We start from the raw sequence: 14,907 nt of genomic DNA, 5'->3' as shown, positions 1-14,907 counted from the left end.
GCTGCTTATGTACACAGTTGCATATCTTCATGAAAGACAAATTTACTTCTACTTTCTTTCCACTGACAACATATATTTTGGAGCCTACAAATGCCGAGGCCATCTTCACATCATTGCATTGGTCGCTTAGACGGTCCAGTAGTCCTTGACCAAGTACGCCGCATATCCAGCGAGCCCAGCTAATATCACCTGAGTGCCGACGAAACCAAGCGGTCTTCCGGGACCTTTTCCGCTGGGCGCCCTCAGGCCAAGCTCAACATGGCCAACACGGAGAGCAAAAAGAGCGCCAAGAGCGTAGCTGAGGTAAGTCCTAGCACTTTGGTTAGATCCAACATAATCATGCATCGGCGTGGTACAATTACCTGTTGGCTCCGTTGAGCTCAGCAAGGAGTGCAATCGAGAGTATGAATGGTACGTTTTCGACAAAGTTGGCTTGCGCACGTGTGTCCACAAAGAGAGGGTCCGGTGCGCCTTGAGGTGCGCCCGACTTATCACCCAAAACACTTTCACCAAGATTAGTCTATAAGCAATCTTTATACATCGGTCAGCTCTGGCTTACGTCTTTGTGCCAAATCGCTTTGCTACAATGCGCTGTTGGAGGAAAAGGTAGTAGGCCGCGAAGGGAGCTGCCCAAGTGGCAGTAACAGGAGCAAGGAGCGGCATTGGCACGCTGAGACCGACCTTAGTTGCCATTTTGGAAAGAGGAACAGATATGCAAACAGTAAACCATCAAGGACAGGTGCGAGAGAGAGCAGCTTTATAAACTAGTGGAGTGTTAAAATGGATAGGGCATAGTAGGTCCGAAACAAACGCGGTTCGGGACCCATGCCGTCACGGGCAAGTTTAGCGCATTGTACAGGTATGAATCTAGCAAATCGGCATTAAAATATCTCGGTTGCATGAGAGATAGAGATGAGATAGGTATGCCAAGACCACGGTATAGTACAAAGAGGCAAAGCTGGCGTTGATACTGTCCGGCCGGTCGGTGAATATTTACACCTTGGCACCGAGTCTAAAAAAAAATCAAATTTCCGGATACGTTCGAGAACAAAGTCCCTCGGCGGATGTTGGGGAATATAATGATACATTTTGGAGTGTGGAGGTTGTTGAAAAGCAAAAGGAGAAATGTTACCACGAAAGACTACTACGTTCCAATCCTCATCGACTCTGAAGTTTCAATCAGATTATACTTTGGACTTGAATAGGTCAACACTTACAGGCTTCATATGCTCAGCATCGTTCTCTTTGTTGTCTTCGCGCACTTCTTTAAGCATCTTGTCAATGCCTCGTTCATTGAGTGCTCTCTAATAGACTATGTCAGCTGCAGTGCAGTTCATCTTGGGCACATGTACGGACAGAAAGACATTTTTCATACTGCTCAAAGATTGGTTTGCAGTCATCAGTTGTAGCGGTGCCACGCAGAAATTCTGTGCAGATGTTAATTAGGGCCAGTTCCCAGTCGCAATAGACGTGTGACGTACTCTCGCTGTACCACTTTAGGAAGCAGTTGTCGTAGCGCCTATAAAATGTCAGCATAATGGCTGCAGCACCACGATGAGATGCAATAATCACTCTTTGACTTGGTTGCATTCTGGTGCTAATGAGGCCGACATATTTTTGTAGTATGCTTGTGAGATGGGTGGGCCGGAGCAGTTTGCGGAGGACCGAGTGAAGGTTGCAGCTACTGCCATGGCTATCGATAAGCAAAGCGCGCTAACTCTGAAATCATTTGAAGGTTTCTTTCATCAAACCATTTGCGACACGCGCACCCTTTCCACGCCAACTCATCGCGCCACGTCGAAGTGAGCCGCCCCCAGAGCCCACGCTATCGAGAACCGTCCAGAAGAATGAACGCATACTGAGAGACGCCATGGACTCTTTTAAAACACTGCAGACAGAGATCTCGGCCGCGCTCAAACCAACCACCAGGTCTGCTGCTGCCATTGGCAAAGCAGACATCCCTTTCCAGAGGTCGTTGAACCCCGATGCTGGCACCCAGTTGGACGCCCAAAATGCGCGCCTCCTTCACCTCGCGCAGCGCCTTCTCCAGAATGCTGCTGCGAGCTCGGACGCTGTAGGTCCCAAGCTACCCGATGTCGAAGCCATAGACGCCAATTGGAGGGGGGTTGTTGATGTCATCGACAGCTTGCTTGAGAAGGCCGACACCAGTCTGGATGAGTACACCGGCGTGGTCAAGCGGTTGAGCCCAGCTGGCGAACAGGTAGGATCTCCAGCCATGTGTGCCCAAAGCAAGGCCCATCGTCTGACCCGTGTACAGGCCGCTGCAAAGCCCCGCCCCAACATTGCCGACAGGAAGATCATTCCAAAGCCACAGCTCCAGTTTGAGCACGTGCCGACCAACGACGAGACTGGTGGCTTCCGCCCACTGGTCACATCCAAACCACACGCAAAGATTCCCTTGGAAGAATGTCTAAAGACATTCAGGGACAAGCGCGGACGGGAACAGTAGGACAAAAGCACCATGTCAATTCCATACGCTAACATCCGTTGCAGATACCCGCATCCCTACCAAACCGAAATCGAAGAGTACGAATACCCAGCAAATGTCTACGAATACGCCGAGCCGCAGCAATATAAGCCTTTTGAATCTACAACTGCAACCCTAGTCGACACGCCTGAAGCGCTGGCTACCATGCTCTCTGAGCTAAAGACAGCAAAGGAAATCGCTGTAGATCTTGAACACCATGACAATCGCTCCTATATTGGCATGGTTTCGTTGATGCAGATAAGTACTCGCGACAAGGACTGGATAGTGGATACACTGAAACCCTGGCGGCGGAAGTTGGAGTGCTTGAATGAAGTCTTTGCGGATCCCAGCATTCTCAAAGTTTTGCATGGTGCTTACATGGATATCATGTGGCTGCAGCGCGATCTAGGACTCTACGTTGTTGGCCTCTTCGATACGTACCATGCTGCCCGAGCACTGGGCTACCCTGGCGCCAGTCTAGCCTACCTGCTCGAGAGACATGTCAAGTTCACAGCCCAGAAACAGTACCAACTTGCAGATTGGCGCATAAGACCGCTCAGTCCGGAGCTCTTCGAATACGCACGCGCAGATACTCATTTCCTTCTCTACATCTACGACAACATGCGCAATGAGCTGATTGAGAAGTCTGACTTTTCGAATCCCGACAAAAACAAGGTCCAGGATGTACTTGAAAGATCTAAGGAGACATCGTTACAGCGCTATGAACACCCTATCTACGACAGCGAAACAGGACTCGGATCCAGTGGCTGGTATAAGCTCATCTCGCGAACCCCGGTTCAATTCACTCCTGAGCAATTTGCCATCTTCCGAGCGGTGCATAGATGGAGGGACGATCTTGGAAGGAAAGAAGATGAGAGCCCACTATTTATCATGCCAAATCACGCCGTATTTTCCGTAGCCCGCGCAATGCCAGCAGACAAGGCCGCACTCTTCAACGCCATACAACACGTTTCACACATTATCCGATCACATGCAGAAGAGCTTGTTGGTGTGGTTGCAGAGGCCAAGAAAGAAGGTCTACATGGGCCAGAATTGCACACAACACTTCAGACTATTGAAGACATGCTAAAAGCAGAAAGAGCTGGATCAGAAACTGCAGTAGAAATAGCGAAGAAGGATCCAGCCCCAGTTGGCCAAACCACGTCACTAGCTCGAGGGATCCATACCTCTGCTGCTCGGGCTCCAGGTTCAGAATTCTGGGGCAAGCTGTGGAAAAAAGACGAGGCCTCGCAGCCAACGCAAAATCTCTCTACAATCGATATTGACCTTGCCCTTCCCCTGCCACCTCTGACAGCACAAGTCTTTGCCGACGCAAACGGAACCGCTGCATCTACACCAAAGGCCGAGAAACCGCAACACACTTTTGTGCCAAAGGAGATGAGACCAGCGGAAGATCAACGAACCGACACATTTGTTGTGAAGCACCTAGGCGGAGGAAAGAAACGAAAGCGAGGTGACGCTCAAGAGGAAGCATCTTCTGTACAGTCTCTCGATCCAATGACGCGGGACGAGATTATGCTGGACGCCCCTGAAGAAAGCCCAGAGGCCATACAAGCCCGAGAAAAGGCGGCGAGGAAAGCTGCACGGAAACAAAAGAAGAAGGAGGAAGCAGCCGCCCAAGCTGCAGCGCGGAATGGTGATGAGGGTGTTTTCGACTACGCAAATGCCAAGTCGGTGTTGCATGCCGAAGATGAGGACCCGAAAGCGAAGAAGAAGGACAAGAAAGACAAGAAGAAGAAGACAGGGTTCACAGCATTTGCAGGCATGGCGGATGCGCCCAAGGGATTGCCGAGGGCGCAAAAGGAGGTTGCGGGCCGGAGCAAAACGTTCAAATCTTGAGCGTTCGGGTAGTGTTATGCTGTGTGATTATTTAGCCTTCTTTTCCCCTCTTCTTGTTTTTAGGTCCAAGAGATGGCCTTTTTGCGTTTGTTGTGCTTTCTTGTACACATACCTACATGGTGTATACCAACCAGGAGACATCTTAATACTGTGAGCGTGCAGAACCACACCAATAGAAATAGATGCATTGAAGATATCATCTCATAGAGACAATATGTTAAATATCAATGTTCTATCTTTTGCTGTATTTTACTCGACTTCCCTATCGCCATATCACCAATCATCCAGATCTAAATCACTCTGTCCAAAAAAAACATCCATGTTATCAAACCACCTTCCCATGTAGCCCACGATAGAACATGCCAAAATTACCATTCCCAGTTTGGCCCCCCTCCCCACTTGCACTACTAACATTGTCCAATACAGCAAACACAACCTCTTCCCACCACCCACCCTGAAACTCAACCTCATCAAACACCTCCGCAAAACACTTTGCCACGTCTTCAGCCGGGTTAGCAAAAACACCGCAGCCCAGCGCTCCCAGCACCAGCCTACTATGTCCATTCCGGGCCGCTGTGCGGAGTACAAGTCTAATCTTCCTCTTCGTAGCCGCCCTAGCACCCAAATGCTTAAAAGTCGCTTTGTCGTCCGATAACGCGGGCTTCCGCAGCGCAGCAGCACTAACAACCGATACCGCCGGTAGACTCGACGCATCTTGCAGCTGCACAGTGGGGAAAAGGGCGTGTCCGTTTGGCATGGAATTGCGGAAGAGGACGACGTTTGGGGTGTAGATTGCAGAGAGGGTGGGGAGAGGGTAGAAAGAGCGGGGGAGGGAGAGCGAGAGCGAGGAGCGGTAGCAGAGGCATTCTTCTTGGGCTAGGGCGCCTTTTTGCCAGCCGCCACCCGGGGAGCGCTCAGAGGCTAGGTTGAGGACGAGGACGGAGGTGGAGGCGGGTGCTTGGGGGGTTGGTGGTGAGGAAGTCAAGTGCTTTTGGACGGTATAAGTTGGATCTAGTTGCAGGGCTGCGTCGAAGGAATCCATGTCTAGGACTTTTATGCTTGCTTTGGACTTGAAACCGGGACAGTCGGTGGGAGAGAGAGCGTCTGTGTCTTCGAGCTTGGTAAGGGAAGATTTGGTGGCGTCGAAGTTGGGAATGTCTGCTAGGATGTCTGGGAGGACGGCCTTGGTTTCGTCTGCGACCTTTGCGAGATCTATGTTGCGTCGGTGATTAGGACCGCGGTATTTACTGTTGTAGTGCTTTTTGCCTTTGGAATGGTTTTTTTTGTGGGAGTCTGAGTTGGAGTTGTCTTGATAAGGATGACCTGAGCGTGAGTTTTGTGGTCGTGGGGAGCGTTGGGGAGCTCTTGATTTAGTCAAGAATGAAAGGATGGATTGTTGCTCCATAATGTCGACTATTTGAAGGTGAGAGGGCAATACTAAAACTCCAAAAGTGTTGCATGCACGATGAAAAGTGAAAGAGTTCTAGGCCAGAGAGAGAGGTGATGAGAAGTGATTGCAGACAACTATCAGGCAACAGCTCAGGCGGACGCGACATAAGCTAGTCCGTTTACGTATGGCTAGGATATCTGAGCTGGCAGAATTAAGGGAGTAGATTACACATCAAGTCTCTACACATCCACAAACACCAAAAGATACATGAGCGGTGATAGACGGCGGGTCCGGTGTGCATTCGATAGCCACGCGATAGTTGGACGCAGGACAGGGTTGCCTCAGCCCTACGAGCAGGGCTCGTGCACAGGCCCCACATTCGCGTAGCCAACAGCGAGATCATGTGGGAATTGGACTCGCCTTCTTTCGCCCCGACAACCACAATAACAACACCAACAAGACAAAGAGTACTTTTGCCCTCCATACCAATAGTATCCATGTAACTCTGGACTCCTTCCACCGGCGAAATGCCTACACAACTGGCGCACCCATCTCCCAAGCGCAAACGCGACCAGCCCGCGCCCATCCCTTTACTCAACACGGCCTTGGCCCTGCGTCCAGCACTGGAATCACGCCCACGAAACACTCCGGCCCCGTCGTTTGGCGGTGATAGCCCACAAAATGCCGTCGCCGACCAGCTGCGAGACATGACCCTGACAGCACTTGCGGCGATACCACTATCCCCGCTCACCCCCACCGACGATGTCCTACGCAAGAGGCCGAAGCTCGATGCCACCAGAGTCGACAGTATTGTCGGACCAAGCACTGAGTTTGTGCAAGAGACGCCTACCAAATACAACAAAAACAATAGAGATTCTTTTGATATTGGCACTGGCACGCCCGTGGCCGAGTCCTCTAGGGTAATACCAGAGACCCCTCAGTCATCCCAGCCCCGCTTGTTGCCAGATATCGCCTCTTTTGCGCAACCCACCATCTTCGCCTCATCACCTGCAAGCAAACCCGCGCAACCACAAGCATCTGCAGACCATGAGCTCAACGCGCAGCATGACTCTCCGTCACGTTCTCATCCACGAAAGAGATCGCCGACGCCCCCACCGTCGACCCTGACGTGGCAGGACAGCGAGATCACGGGGCACCTTGTTGACCCGTCAACCGACCCCGACGATGACGGCACCGGCATCAACGGTATCGGATTCAAACCTACACCTGCTCTGGCCTATGCTCGGTCGCAAAAGCGACGACAACAGCTGAACGAATGGAAATTAAGAGAGACTAGAGAAGCAAGAGCCAGGCGTAGCGAAAGACGCCTCAGAGGCGTTAGAGCCACGCCATCGAGAGAGGGCACAGTCGAGCGCGAAGTAATGTCCATGAAGAAAGTAGAGACGAGGCGGACAGTCAAGTTTGCCATATGATGACGGGACGAGGAAGTAATGTAATGACCGGTAAATGTGCAGGCTCGAGGCAGACAGCTGCCTGGGTGATGACCATCTCACGATATTTATGATGAGCGATGCACAAGTACAGGTTGGATTAACGGCGCCAGGTGTTTCAATGGTTATTATTCTATCGGCATATCTCATACGGGGCTTTATTTGTGAATTTGTTTCATTGTTAGATTCCTCTCAAATCAGCTCTCCAATATTCATTTGGTACTCTATCCTTTGTGTGCTCTCCAAAATGGCGCGGAGTTAGTAGTAGCTCCCCATGCCTAACTCCACTCCGCCTGCAGGAAATCCAAACGCGCACGTGAAAGCGCGCACCCTGTTGGGCCAACTTTGGCACGTCTCAATGTACGTGTTCATTACGTTGCATGGAGATAAACATGGCCGAAGCAGTCCAGACGAGCCTTCACCCAAGATGTTTCAAAAAATGCCCTAATAGTGTTACAATAGAGTTGCTACGGGTGGTGCATCATCGCTGCTGACAGTAGCTGATCCCTGCTCCCCCGGCCTCGTCATTGCTCTCGACAGTTCAGCTTACCTGGATACCACAATGACCTGTGGGCATACCTGAAGCGCCTTACTCTTCTAGCTCCCTGAGAAATATCCTTAGCTGATTCATCATCTCTACTTCTTACCGAAGTACGAGATCAATACGATGCGGTTCTTGCGCGTTGCTCCGCTGCTGCCGGTCGCAGCCGCTCTCACCACCAGCGATGCGCATCCTCACCCAAAGCAGGTTGCCATTATAGGTATGCTGTGCACTCAAACGAAAGCTATCCAGAGCTGACTCGGAACAGGTGCTGGAGCAGCTGGCTCATCCGCTGCCTACCATCTTGCCCAATACGCCGCCCAGGAGAAGATACCTACAAACATTACCGTATTCGAGCGCAACGGTTATGTTGGTGGTCGCACCACGACTGTCCATCCGTGGGATGACAAGACTGTTTCCATCGAGCTTGGAGGTTCCATCTTTGTACAAATCAACCAAATAATGGTCAAGGCCATGGAAGACTTCAACCTTTCTACAAATGTGCGGAATTTCGCGGAGCAACTCGACCTACCAGACCTCGGTGTTTGGAACGGCAAGGAATTCGTTGTAATCGTGCACTCGGGAGATAGTTGGTGGAGCCTTGGGAAGATGCTCTGGAGATATGGCACTGCACCAATTTGGACCAACAGGCTGATGAAAAGTGCCGTCGGCAAGTTCTTGACGATGTACGACGAGCCGGTATTTCCGTGGAAGAGTCTCAGTGCTACCGTTGAGAGTGTAGGTCTGCTGGAGGTCACGGGAGTCACGGGCGAACAATACCTCAAGACGAATGGGATTGGAGAAGCCTTCTCGAACGAAATCATCCAGGCCAGCACTCGCGTCAACTACGCCTCCAACCTTCCATACATTCATGGCTTGGAGACAATGGTATGCATGGCTACCAACGGAGCCATGCAAATCGCAGGTGGAAACTGGCAGATTTTCGCTCACATGCTCAAGACTTCCGGCGCAAACGTCCATCTTAACACATCTGTCAGCCACATCTCAAAGCAGGCCGACGGCAGTTACAAGATTACTACTAGTGGAGGTGAAACATCTTCTTTTGACGAGGTTATTCTCGCATCGCCTCTACAGTATTCAGACCTTGTTATCGACCCCGCGCCAAAGCACATTCCTGATGAGATTCCATACACGAAGTTATATACAACGCTCTTTGCGACGCCATTTCAACTCAGTCAAGCGGCTTTCAATCTGGATGTCAAGTCGCCCGTACCAACAGCCATCCTCACCACCCTACCACCATCCGAAAAAGCTGTAGACGGGGCAGGCTCTCCCAATTTCTACAGCATCTCGATCACTGGCACCGGCGTTAACAAGCGAGCATCGCCAGCCCGACACGAATACATCTACAAGATCTTTTCTCCATCCCCTGTCAATGCTACCTTTCTCTCCCACATCCTCGGCGCAGAGGTCTCGGAAGAGGAAGCCAAGCACGGCGAAGCCAATGGAAATGTTAGCTGGATCCACCACAAGCTTTGGCATTCGTATCCTCGAGAATACCCACGTGTCACTTTTGAAGAAATTGAGCTCGACGATGGACTTTGGTATACTAGTGGCATTGAGAGCTTCATTAGCACCATGGAAACTAGTGCTTTGAGTGGCAAGAATGTTGCTAAGCTGATTGCGAATGGATGGGCGACTGGCTCGGAGACGAGCCAAGAGGAAGTGTACCAGGCAGAGTTGTAAAAAAAGAATGAGATTCAGGAAGATTGCTAGCGTTTTTGGCACAATGAAGAATGTTAATGTTGGTGCATGTGACTTGTTTTTTTATGCAAGACTAAGATATAAGACCATGACTTGGACACAACTGAAAAGCGAAGGAAAAGACGATTCATTATTTCATCCATGATTTCCCGCAATTCAAAAAGCTCGTGAAAATAAAACAAACAAAAACCACTCATCCATGTATCCTACCATTTCTTACTCCGCCGCCTCCTTCATCCTCAACTTGACTCCATCAGGACACATTGTCAAACTCAACTTGTGCTTGATGATACCCTCTCCTCCCTTCTCCACGGGATCCCAAAGATTACCCGCACTTTCAATCCGCTCAAACTTTTGCGTTAGCCTCACAATCGTATACGCAGCCTCGACCAGCGCGAATTGCTGGCCGATGCAAATTCTCGGGCCACCGTTGAATGGCAGGTACTCCCATCCGGCTTTCCTGCCGTCCCACCGCTCAGGCCGATACTTGTCTGCGTCCGGGCCCCAGAGGTCTTTGCGGCGATGCATAACGTACACGCTATACTCTACGTTGGTATCCTTTTTCACGAAGATCGGGGCTGTGCCGTCGGGGCCGCCGCCCGTGGGGATCGTAGTGTCGCGGAGGGCGCGGCGGCCGTCGATGGGGACGACGGGGTAGAGGCGCAGAGTCTCGTTTATGACCCATTGGAGGTAATTGCAGGATTTGAGGGCTTCGAAGGTGAGGTTTTGGGGCGACGAGTAGGTGCCAAAGGTTGAGAGGACGACGGAGCGTAAGTGCTGGAAGACGTGGGGGTGCTGGGCGAAGCACATGAAGATGTAGGAGAGGAGGGAGGCGGTGGTGTCGCGGCCGGCGAGGAGGATGGAAATGAGATGGGTGCGGAGTTCGACGGGGTCGCGGGTGGATTCTACGAGGGCGTCGAGGAAGATGTATTTTTGTTTCTTGTCCGACGAGGAGGATTGGGGCCGCGATTTGTCTTTGGAGAGGGCGAGTTGCACGTAGTGGTCGATGAAGCTGTGGCAGCGTTGGATGTGCGACCTGTCGCTGCTGAAGACGAGCCAGGAGGCATCGCCGAAGCGGGTGGCCGTAGAGATTTGGGCTTGGGCTCTGTCGAAGGCTACGCCGAACTCTTGCTCGCTGACTGCGAGGGGGATACGGCTGGATTTGTAGCCTGGGAGGGCGGAGAGCTGCGAGTCGACGCTTTCGCCGAAGAGGAATTCAGTGGCCGAGTCGATGGTTAGGCGGAAGAAGAGAGGCTCGATGTCGGTGACGTCAGTCCAGCCGTTGGCATTTTTGGGGATTGCTTGGAGTAGGTGCTGGACGTGTTGTTCTTCGAGCTCTAGGTCACTGACTTGGTCCCGAGCGAATTGAGGTCGGAGCAGGGCTCTTGCACCTGCCCATTGCTCGCCATCTGTAGAGAACTGTATTTACTATTAGTAATCTGGATATGCCATTGAATTGATTAAACAAGTTCGCCACTTACAATGCCGTGACCGAGTAGGGGGGAGAAGTTCCTGTTTCGGACAACTCCAAGTCCAAAGTCCTTGAACTGGGTTGCCAGGATGGCTTGAATGTTCTTTGGTTCGATAGTGAAATAGTTCTCGCCGCCCATGACGTTCTGATAAAACGTAGTGATTTCCCTGCCCGCCTTGGCACATGCTCGCTTGTGGCGCTCTTCCATCCATTGAGGAATAAGAGAGTTCTTGTCCGCCTGGATCAAAATCGCAATGTTATGTAACCCAAGAGGGTCAAACGGCACCAGCTCCAATGGAGGGGCGGGTAGGCAGCCCAACTGGCGGGCCGTGGCGGCACGCTTACGGGAAAGAATGATGGAACATGCGATCTTGTATAGTACAAAAGAGATGCCGGCCCAAAGGGCGAGCAGAACAGAGTTGTGCATTTTGTTTGTCAGTGATTATCGAGAATAATGAGGACGATACTGCCTGCCTGTCCGTAGTACTTATATTTTTTGCGGGGAGTTGGGGCAAGACAGGTCGACTAAGCATAAAAGGCTATTTGGCACGCTCCACGGCATCCCGTCCCTTAGTTTTGCAGGGATCCTTCTCCACTTGGACAAGTTCAACGGCTGTTAGAGAAAGGCTCGTCGACGGCATCCTGGCCCATGCAGCGGCACGCCTGTTCCTGTTCCCCTTTAGCACTTCGGCATTCTTGTTCATTGACATGCCGACGGGCCCGATAGCATCTGACATATCCGACTCCGCACAGTAATCATGGATAGTACCCTGCTCATCTGCTTGGCGTATCCGGTGAACTGCTCTCTTGCTGTTGGTATGATAATCGGATGAACTTACCCAGGTCTCTAGACATGAAAGCAGTCCTGGGTTGTTCTCTTCACCAAGCGGTTCCGCACATGGCATCGTGAATTGTCAATTGCGAGTCAGAACCAAAATACTTCCTTTTTTTGTTTTCCCCACTCTAAGTTCTCCCTATACGTACATGTGCATTCTAGGCATCCACGCTCTTCCACGGACCAGAGTCGTGCGCCACCTTACTAGTAATGCGCATTCGATACGCTGCCGTGGATCCAGGTTCAATTTGTTGCAGTATGTCGGCGTTTAAGTTGCCAAGGAACCCGAAAGTCCGGGCCCGGCGATCCCTTATCTCATAGGTACAGCAAAAGTTGCGCGTTCTGTAGCGTGATGATGGCGCAGCCGGACTTTTGTAATCGAAGGGTACGCTAGGCGTTTAGACTACCTGTATGAAAGCTTAGGCGGCTCGATGTCGTAGATTAGTCGGCTCGGTAACCCCGTTGAGATCGTGGTGTTGACGCATGGTTTCTGCAGGGCGGATTTTCTCGTACGAAGTAAGCAACCCGGCCAGAGCAGTAAGTAAATGTGTCTTGACGAAGACTTAGTCGAGGTTCATTCATGTGGAGAGAGCCCATTGTATTTGCATTTGTGATGTTGCTGTCCATCTCAGCCGCATGATCCAATAGTTCCAGCTCTCGAAAAACATTCCGAGCCAGTGGATAGCGTCTCACGCTTATCTTACTGGACGGCGCGGTAAGGCCTACCATTGGCCTCCACTATTCCAACACTTCGGCGGCGTACATACGTATATGTAGGTACGTATCTACGTATGCTTGTTCGTTGCAAAGTTTGGATACTTGCTGTCTTTTCTTCGTGAGTAGCTGGTAGCCATCCGTGTACCTTTTGTTGTTTTTTGCACATGCTGGCAACATCTCATACCGATTGGGCCGATTTCAGGTATCAATTGTTGTTGGGGTTACCAAGCATCAAGAATGGCACGAGTCTGCTCAACTGGTCATGACTAGCACATTTGCATTGCCGACTGTGAATCCCCTTGCATTACCACAGGTCGTATCCAATTAGCATTGTAGGCGCGGTTGAGGAGTAACAGGGTAGAATGCGTGACAAGAGCTGCATCGCTTGCCGATGCTCATGTCACCTCCAACTACCTAATGGACCGAATGCCAGGGTTTGGATGCGACCCTTCGCTTAGTATCGCAAGGATAGTGCTCGCATCATTGGAGATCTTGGTGGGGGTGCGACAATCATCATGAATCGGTGGCTCTTAGCCCGACAGAATACCGGATTAAAGCAGCCCCCATCAAAATGAAGCTCCCCTTTGCCATCCACCCTATTCACTACGACGTAGTAAAAAAGGATAAGGTGTACAGAAAAATCCTAGAGTTTTACGCATAGACTTATATGCCATAGGAAAAGATTGTAACATTCTACACTACTAGTGTGCAGTTACATGTTGTTGATATTGCGCTGTTTTGGTGGGCGTAGTTTTTATTCATATATTTCGTCGAACGAAGAGTCAGAGGATTGGTGGGTATAGGAAGACATGACTAATGGAGCAGCTGGAGCATGGCGCCGTCTACTTATCTTCTGGCATATCTTTCTATACCACATTCACATTGACGACGCTAATAATCTTTGACGTTTCGATTACGCAGCAATAAATTCCGTGGAAACATAATCGACTATACAGTTAGGTTCCAGCGTCAAGGCTTAAGCAGGAGAGAGATGAGGTTTAAGTACATCACCCTCCATTCACTAAGCTGCCATCTGGTGATTAGAAATAGCCAGTGATGAATAACAATGACCCTTCCTTTGAAGATTAATGAACAATATCACATGGCGCAGTTGCTTTCTTCGGATGCTACTGCTTCCGAGCACGACTGGCTGATGTGGCACACTCATCATGGCCACTAGCACCATCACCACCATCATCATCAGCACCAAAATGGCACTATGGTGAAAATAGGTTCCAAGCAGACGAAGCACTGTGGGGATTGCTCAGCATAGTGTTATCTTGTCAGAGGCTCAGCCACAGGTGACCAAGTAACTGGCGTCATCTATTTCAGCCGCATCACCAAGGCCTGCCACTTCACCCATCGGCGCAGCACCTGACGATTCCAGGAATAACTTGGACCCGAAAAAGAAATTGGTGACCAGCAAGATGCTGTCTCTCGAGTTCAAACTCGTTGCTGACCTGGCTCGCCGCAGCATGGTCAAGGATGAGGCTGTGCTCATCCACCTTAGCGAAATTGCAACATCAACAATAGTATCCAGCTTACCTTCCTCCGGTAAAAACAGCATCCGGGGGCTAAGTGTAGGACATGAATAGAATGCTGATTTTGTGATACTTTGAGGCAGACGAGTATATATGTGGGCGAGAATGTGCTGTGAATCAATCTATCATCACATCAACAAGCATTCACACATCTACCTTCCTGCTTATTAAAACTCCCACATCAAGTTCTATACAGATATCCAAATCTCCAAAAAACCCAACTCCAAATAAAGAAATCATCATGTTCTCTTTCTCTTCCACCATGGTCTTCACGACCACTCTTCTCTCTACCCTCACCAACGCCATCGCCATTCCCCCCTCTACCATCAACCCCACAGGCGTAATCCACCGCATTACCGCCGGCTCCACAACCGCCAACTCTGGCCTGCACTTCGAGCCCGAAAACGTCGTCGCCCTCCCCGGCGACCTGATCGAATTCCACTTCCTACCCAAAGCGCACTCGGTAGTTCAATCATCTTTCGCCCAACCCTGCGCACCCCTCAACACCCCCGACGCCTTCTTCTCCGGCTTCAACTTCAATACGACGGCCGGTGAAGCTCCCAATGTCTTCACGTTCATGGTCAAGGATACAAAGCCTATGTGGTTCTACTGCTCGCAGACGAACGGCGATCACTGCCAGAGGGGCATGAGCGGAGTTATCAACCAGGATTTCAACGATAATGAGAAGACGTTGGCCAAGTACAAGGAGGCGGCCAAGGGGACAGTGACCAAGCAGCCCAGTGCTGATCCGGCGAAGAGTCAGGGTGGGCAGATTAAGCCTAATGTGCCTCTTTGAGGTGCAGGGCTCAAAGGGATATGAGAGGGATGTGTTTGACGGGTATTTGATTTAGCATGGCGATGGTGTTTTTGATTTCAATTGTTGGTTTC

At 50.8% G+C, this 14,907-nt stretch overlaps 10 protein-coding genes across 10 annotated transcripts; 4 read left to right on the top strand and 6 right to left on the bottom strand.

The window, feature by feature from the left end:
- Positions 1-126: 126 nt before the first annotated feature.
- On the bottom strand, positions 127-693 carry COCVIDRAFT_85919 (hypothetical protein; the record flags this gene model as incomplete). Its single annotated transcript, XM_014706309.1, has 3 exons — positions 127-310; positions 363-503; positions 560-693. 3 exons carry the CDS (start codon positions 691-693, stop codon positions 127-129), a joined length of 459 nt encoding a protein of 152 aa, XP_014561795.1.
- Positions 694-881: 188 nt separating this feature from the next.
- Positions 882-1,088, bottom strand: COCVIDRAFT_86011 (hypothetical protein; the record flags this gene model as incomplete). Its single annotated transcript, XM_014706308.1, has 1 exon — positions 882-1,088. The coding sequence occupies one exon, from the start codon at positions 1,086-1,088 to the stop codon at positions 882-884; it is 207 nt and encodes a 68-aa protein (XP_014561794.1).
- Positions 1,089-1,158: 70 nt separating this feature from the next.
- Positions 1,159-1,613, bottom strand: COCVIDRAFT_33402 (hypothetical protein; the record flags this gene model as incomplete). The annotated part of the gene is made up of 5 exons (XM_014706307.1): positions 1,159-1,167; positions 1,218-1,304; positions 1,357-1,427; positions 1,482-1,519; positions 1,573-1,613. 5 exons carry the CDS (start codon positions 1,611-1,613, stop codon positions 1,159-1,161), a joined length of 246 nt encoding a protein of 81 aa, XP_014561793.1.
- Positions 1,614-4,673: 3,060 nt separating this feature from the next.
- Positions 4,674-5,753, bottom strand: COCVIDRAFT_22383 (hypothetical protein; the record flags this gene model as incomplete). The annotated part of the gene is made up of 1 exon (XM_014706201.1): positions 4,674-5,753. One exon carries the CDS (start codon positions 5,751-5,753, stop codon positions 4,674-4,676), a length of 1,080 nt encoding a protein of 359 aa, XP_014561687.1.
- A 512-nt stretch (positions 5,754-6,265) lies between these two features.
- COCVIDRAFT_33399 (hypothetical protein) lies at positions 6,266-7,171 on the top strand (the record flags this gene model as incomplete). The annotated part of the gene is made up of 1 exon (XM_014706306.1): positions 6,266-7,171. One exon carries the CDS (start codon positions 6,266-6,268, stop codon positions 7,169-7,171), a length of 906 nt encoding a protein of 301 aa, XP_014561792.1.
- A 685-nt stretch (positions 7,172-7,856) lies between these two features.
- Positions 7,857-9,437, top strand: COCVIDRAFT_85947 (hypothetical protein; the record flags this gene model as incomplete). Its single annotated transcript, XM_014706305.1, has 2 exons — positions 7,857-7,950; positions 7,999-9,437. The coding sequence occupies 2 exons, from the start codon at positions 7,857-7,859 to the stop codon at positions 9,435-9,437; spliced, it is 1,533 nt and encodes a 510-aa protein (XP_014561791.1).
- Positions 9,438-9,671: 234 nt separating this feature from the next.
- Positions 9,672-11,353, bottom strand: COCVIDRAFT_33397 (hypothetical protein; the record flags this gene model as incomplete). Its single annotated transcript, XM_014706304.1, has 2 exons — positions 9,672-10,874; positions 10,937-11,353. 2 exons carry the CDS (start codon positions 11,351-11,353, stop codon positions 9,672-9,674), a joined length of 1,620 nt encoding a protein of 539 aa, XP_014561790.1.
- A 112-nt stretch (positions 11,354-11,465) lies between these two features.
- COCVIDRAFT_11818 (hypothetical protein) lies at positions 11,466-11,831 on the bottom strand (the record flags this gene model as incomplete). Its single annotated transcript, XM_014706167.1, has 1 exon — positions 11,466-11,831. One exon carries the CDS (start codon positions 11,829-11,831, stop codon positions 11,466-11,468), a length of 366 nt encoding a protein of 121 aa, XP_014561653.1.
- A 2,074-nt stretch (positions 11,832-13,905) lies between these two features.
- Positions 13,906-14,073, top strand: COCVIDRAFT_86093 (hypothetical protein; the record flags this gene model as incomplete). Its single annotated transcript, XM_014706303.1, has 1 exon — positions 13,906-14,073. The coding sequence occupies one exon, from the start codon at positions 13,906-13,908 to the stop codon at positions 14,071-14,073; it is 168 nt and encodes a 55-aa protein (XP_014561789.1).
- A 208-nt stretch (positions 14,074-14,281) lies between these two features.
- Positions 14,282-14,815, top strand: COCVIDRAFT_11817 (hypothetical protein; the record flags this gene model as incomplete). Its single annotated transcript, XM_014706166.1, has 1 exon — positions 14,282-14,815. The coding sequence occupies one exon, from the start codon at positions 14,282-14,284 to the stop codon at positions 14,813-14,815; it is 534 nt and encodes a 177-aa protein (XP_014561652.1).
- Between the last annotated feature and the right edge of the window lie 92 nt (positions 14,816-14,907).

Source organism: Bipolaris victoriae (assembly GCF_000527765.1).
Source record: "Bipolaris victoriae FI3 unplaced genomic scaffold scaffold_4, whole genome shotgun sequence".
NCBI lineage: Eukaryota > Fungi > Ascomycota > Dothideomycetes > Pleosporales > Pleosporaceae > Bipolaris > Bipolaris victoriae.
Note: the sequence above shows the minus strand (reverse complement) of the source record. Positions and strands in the feature narration are given on the sequence as shown.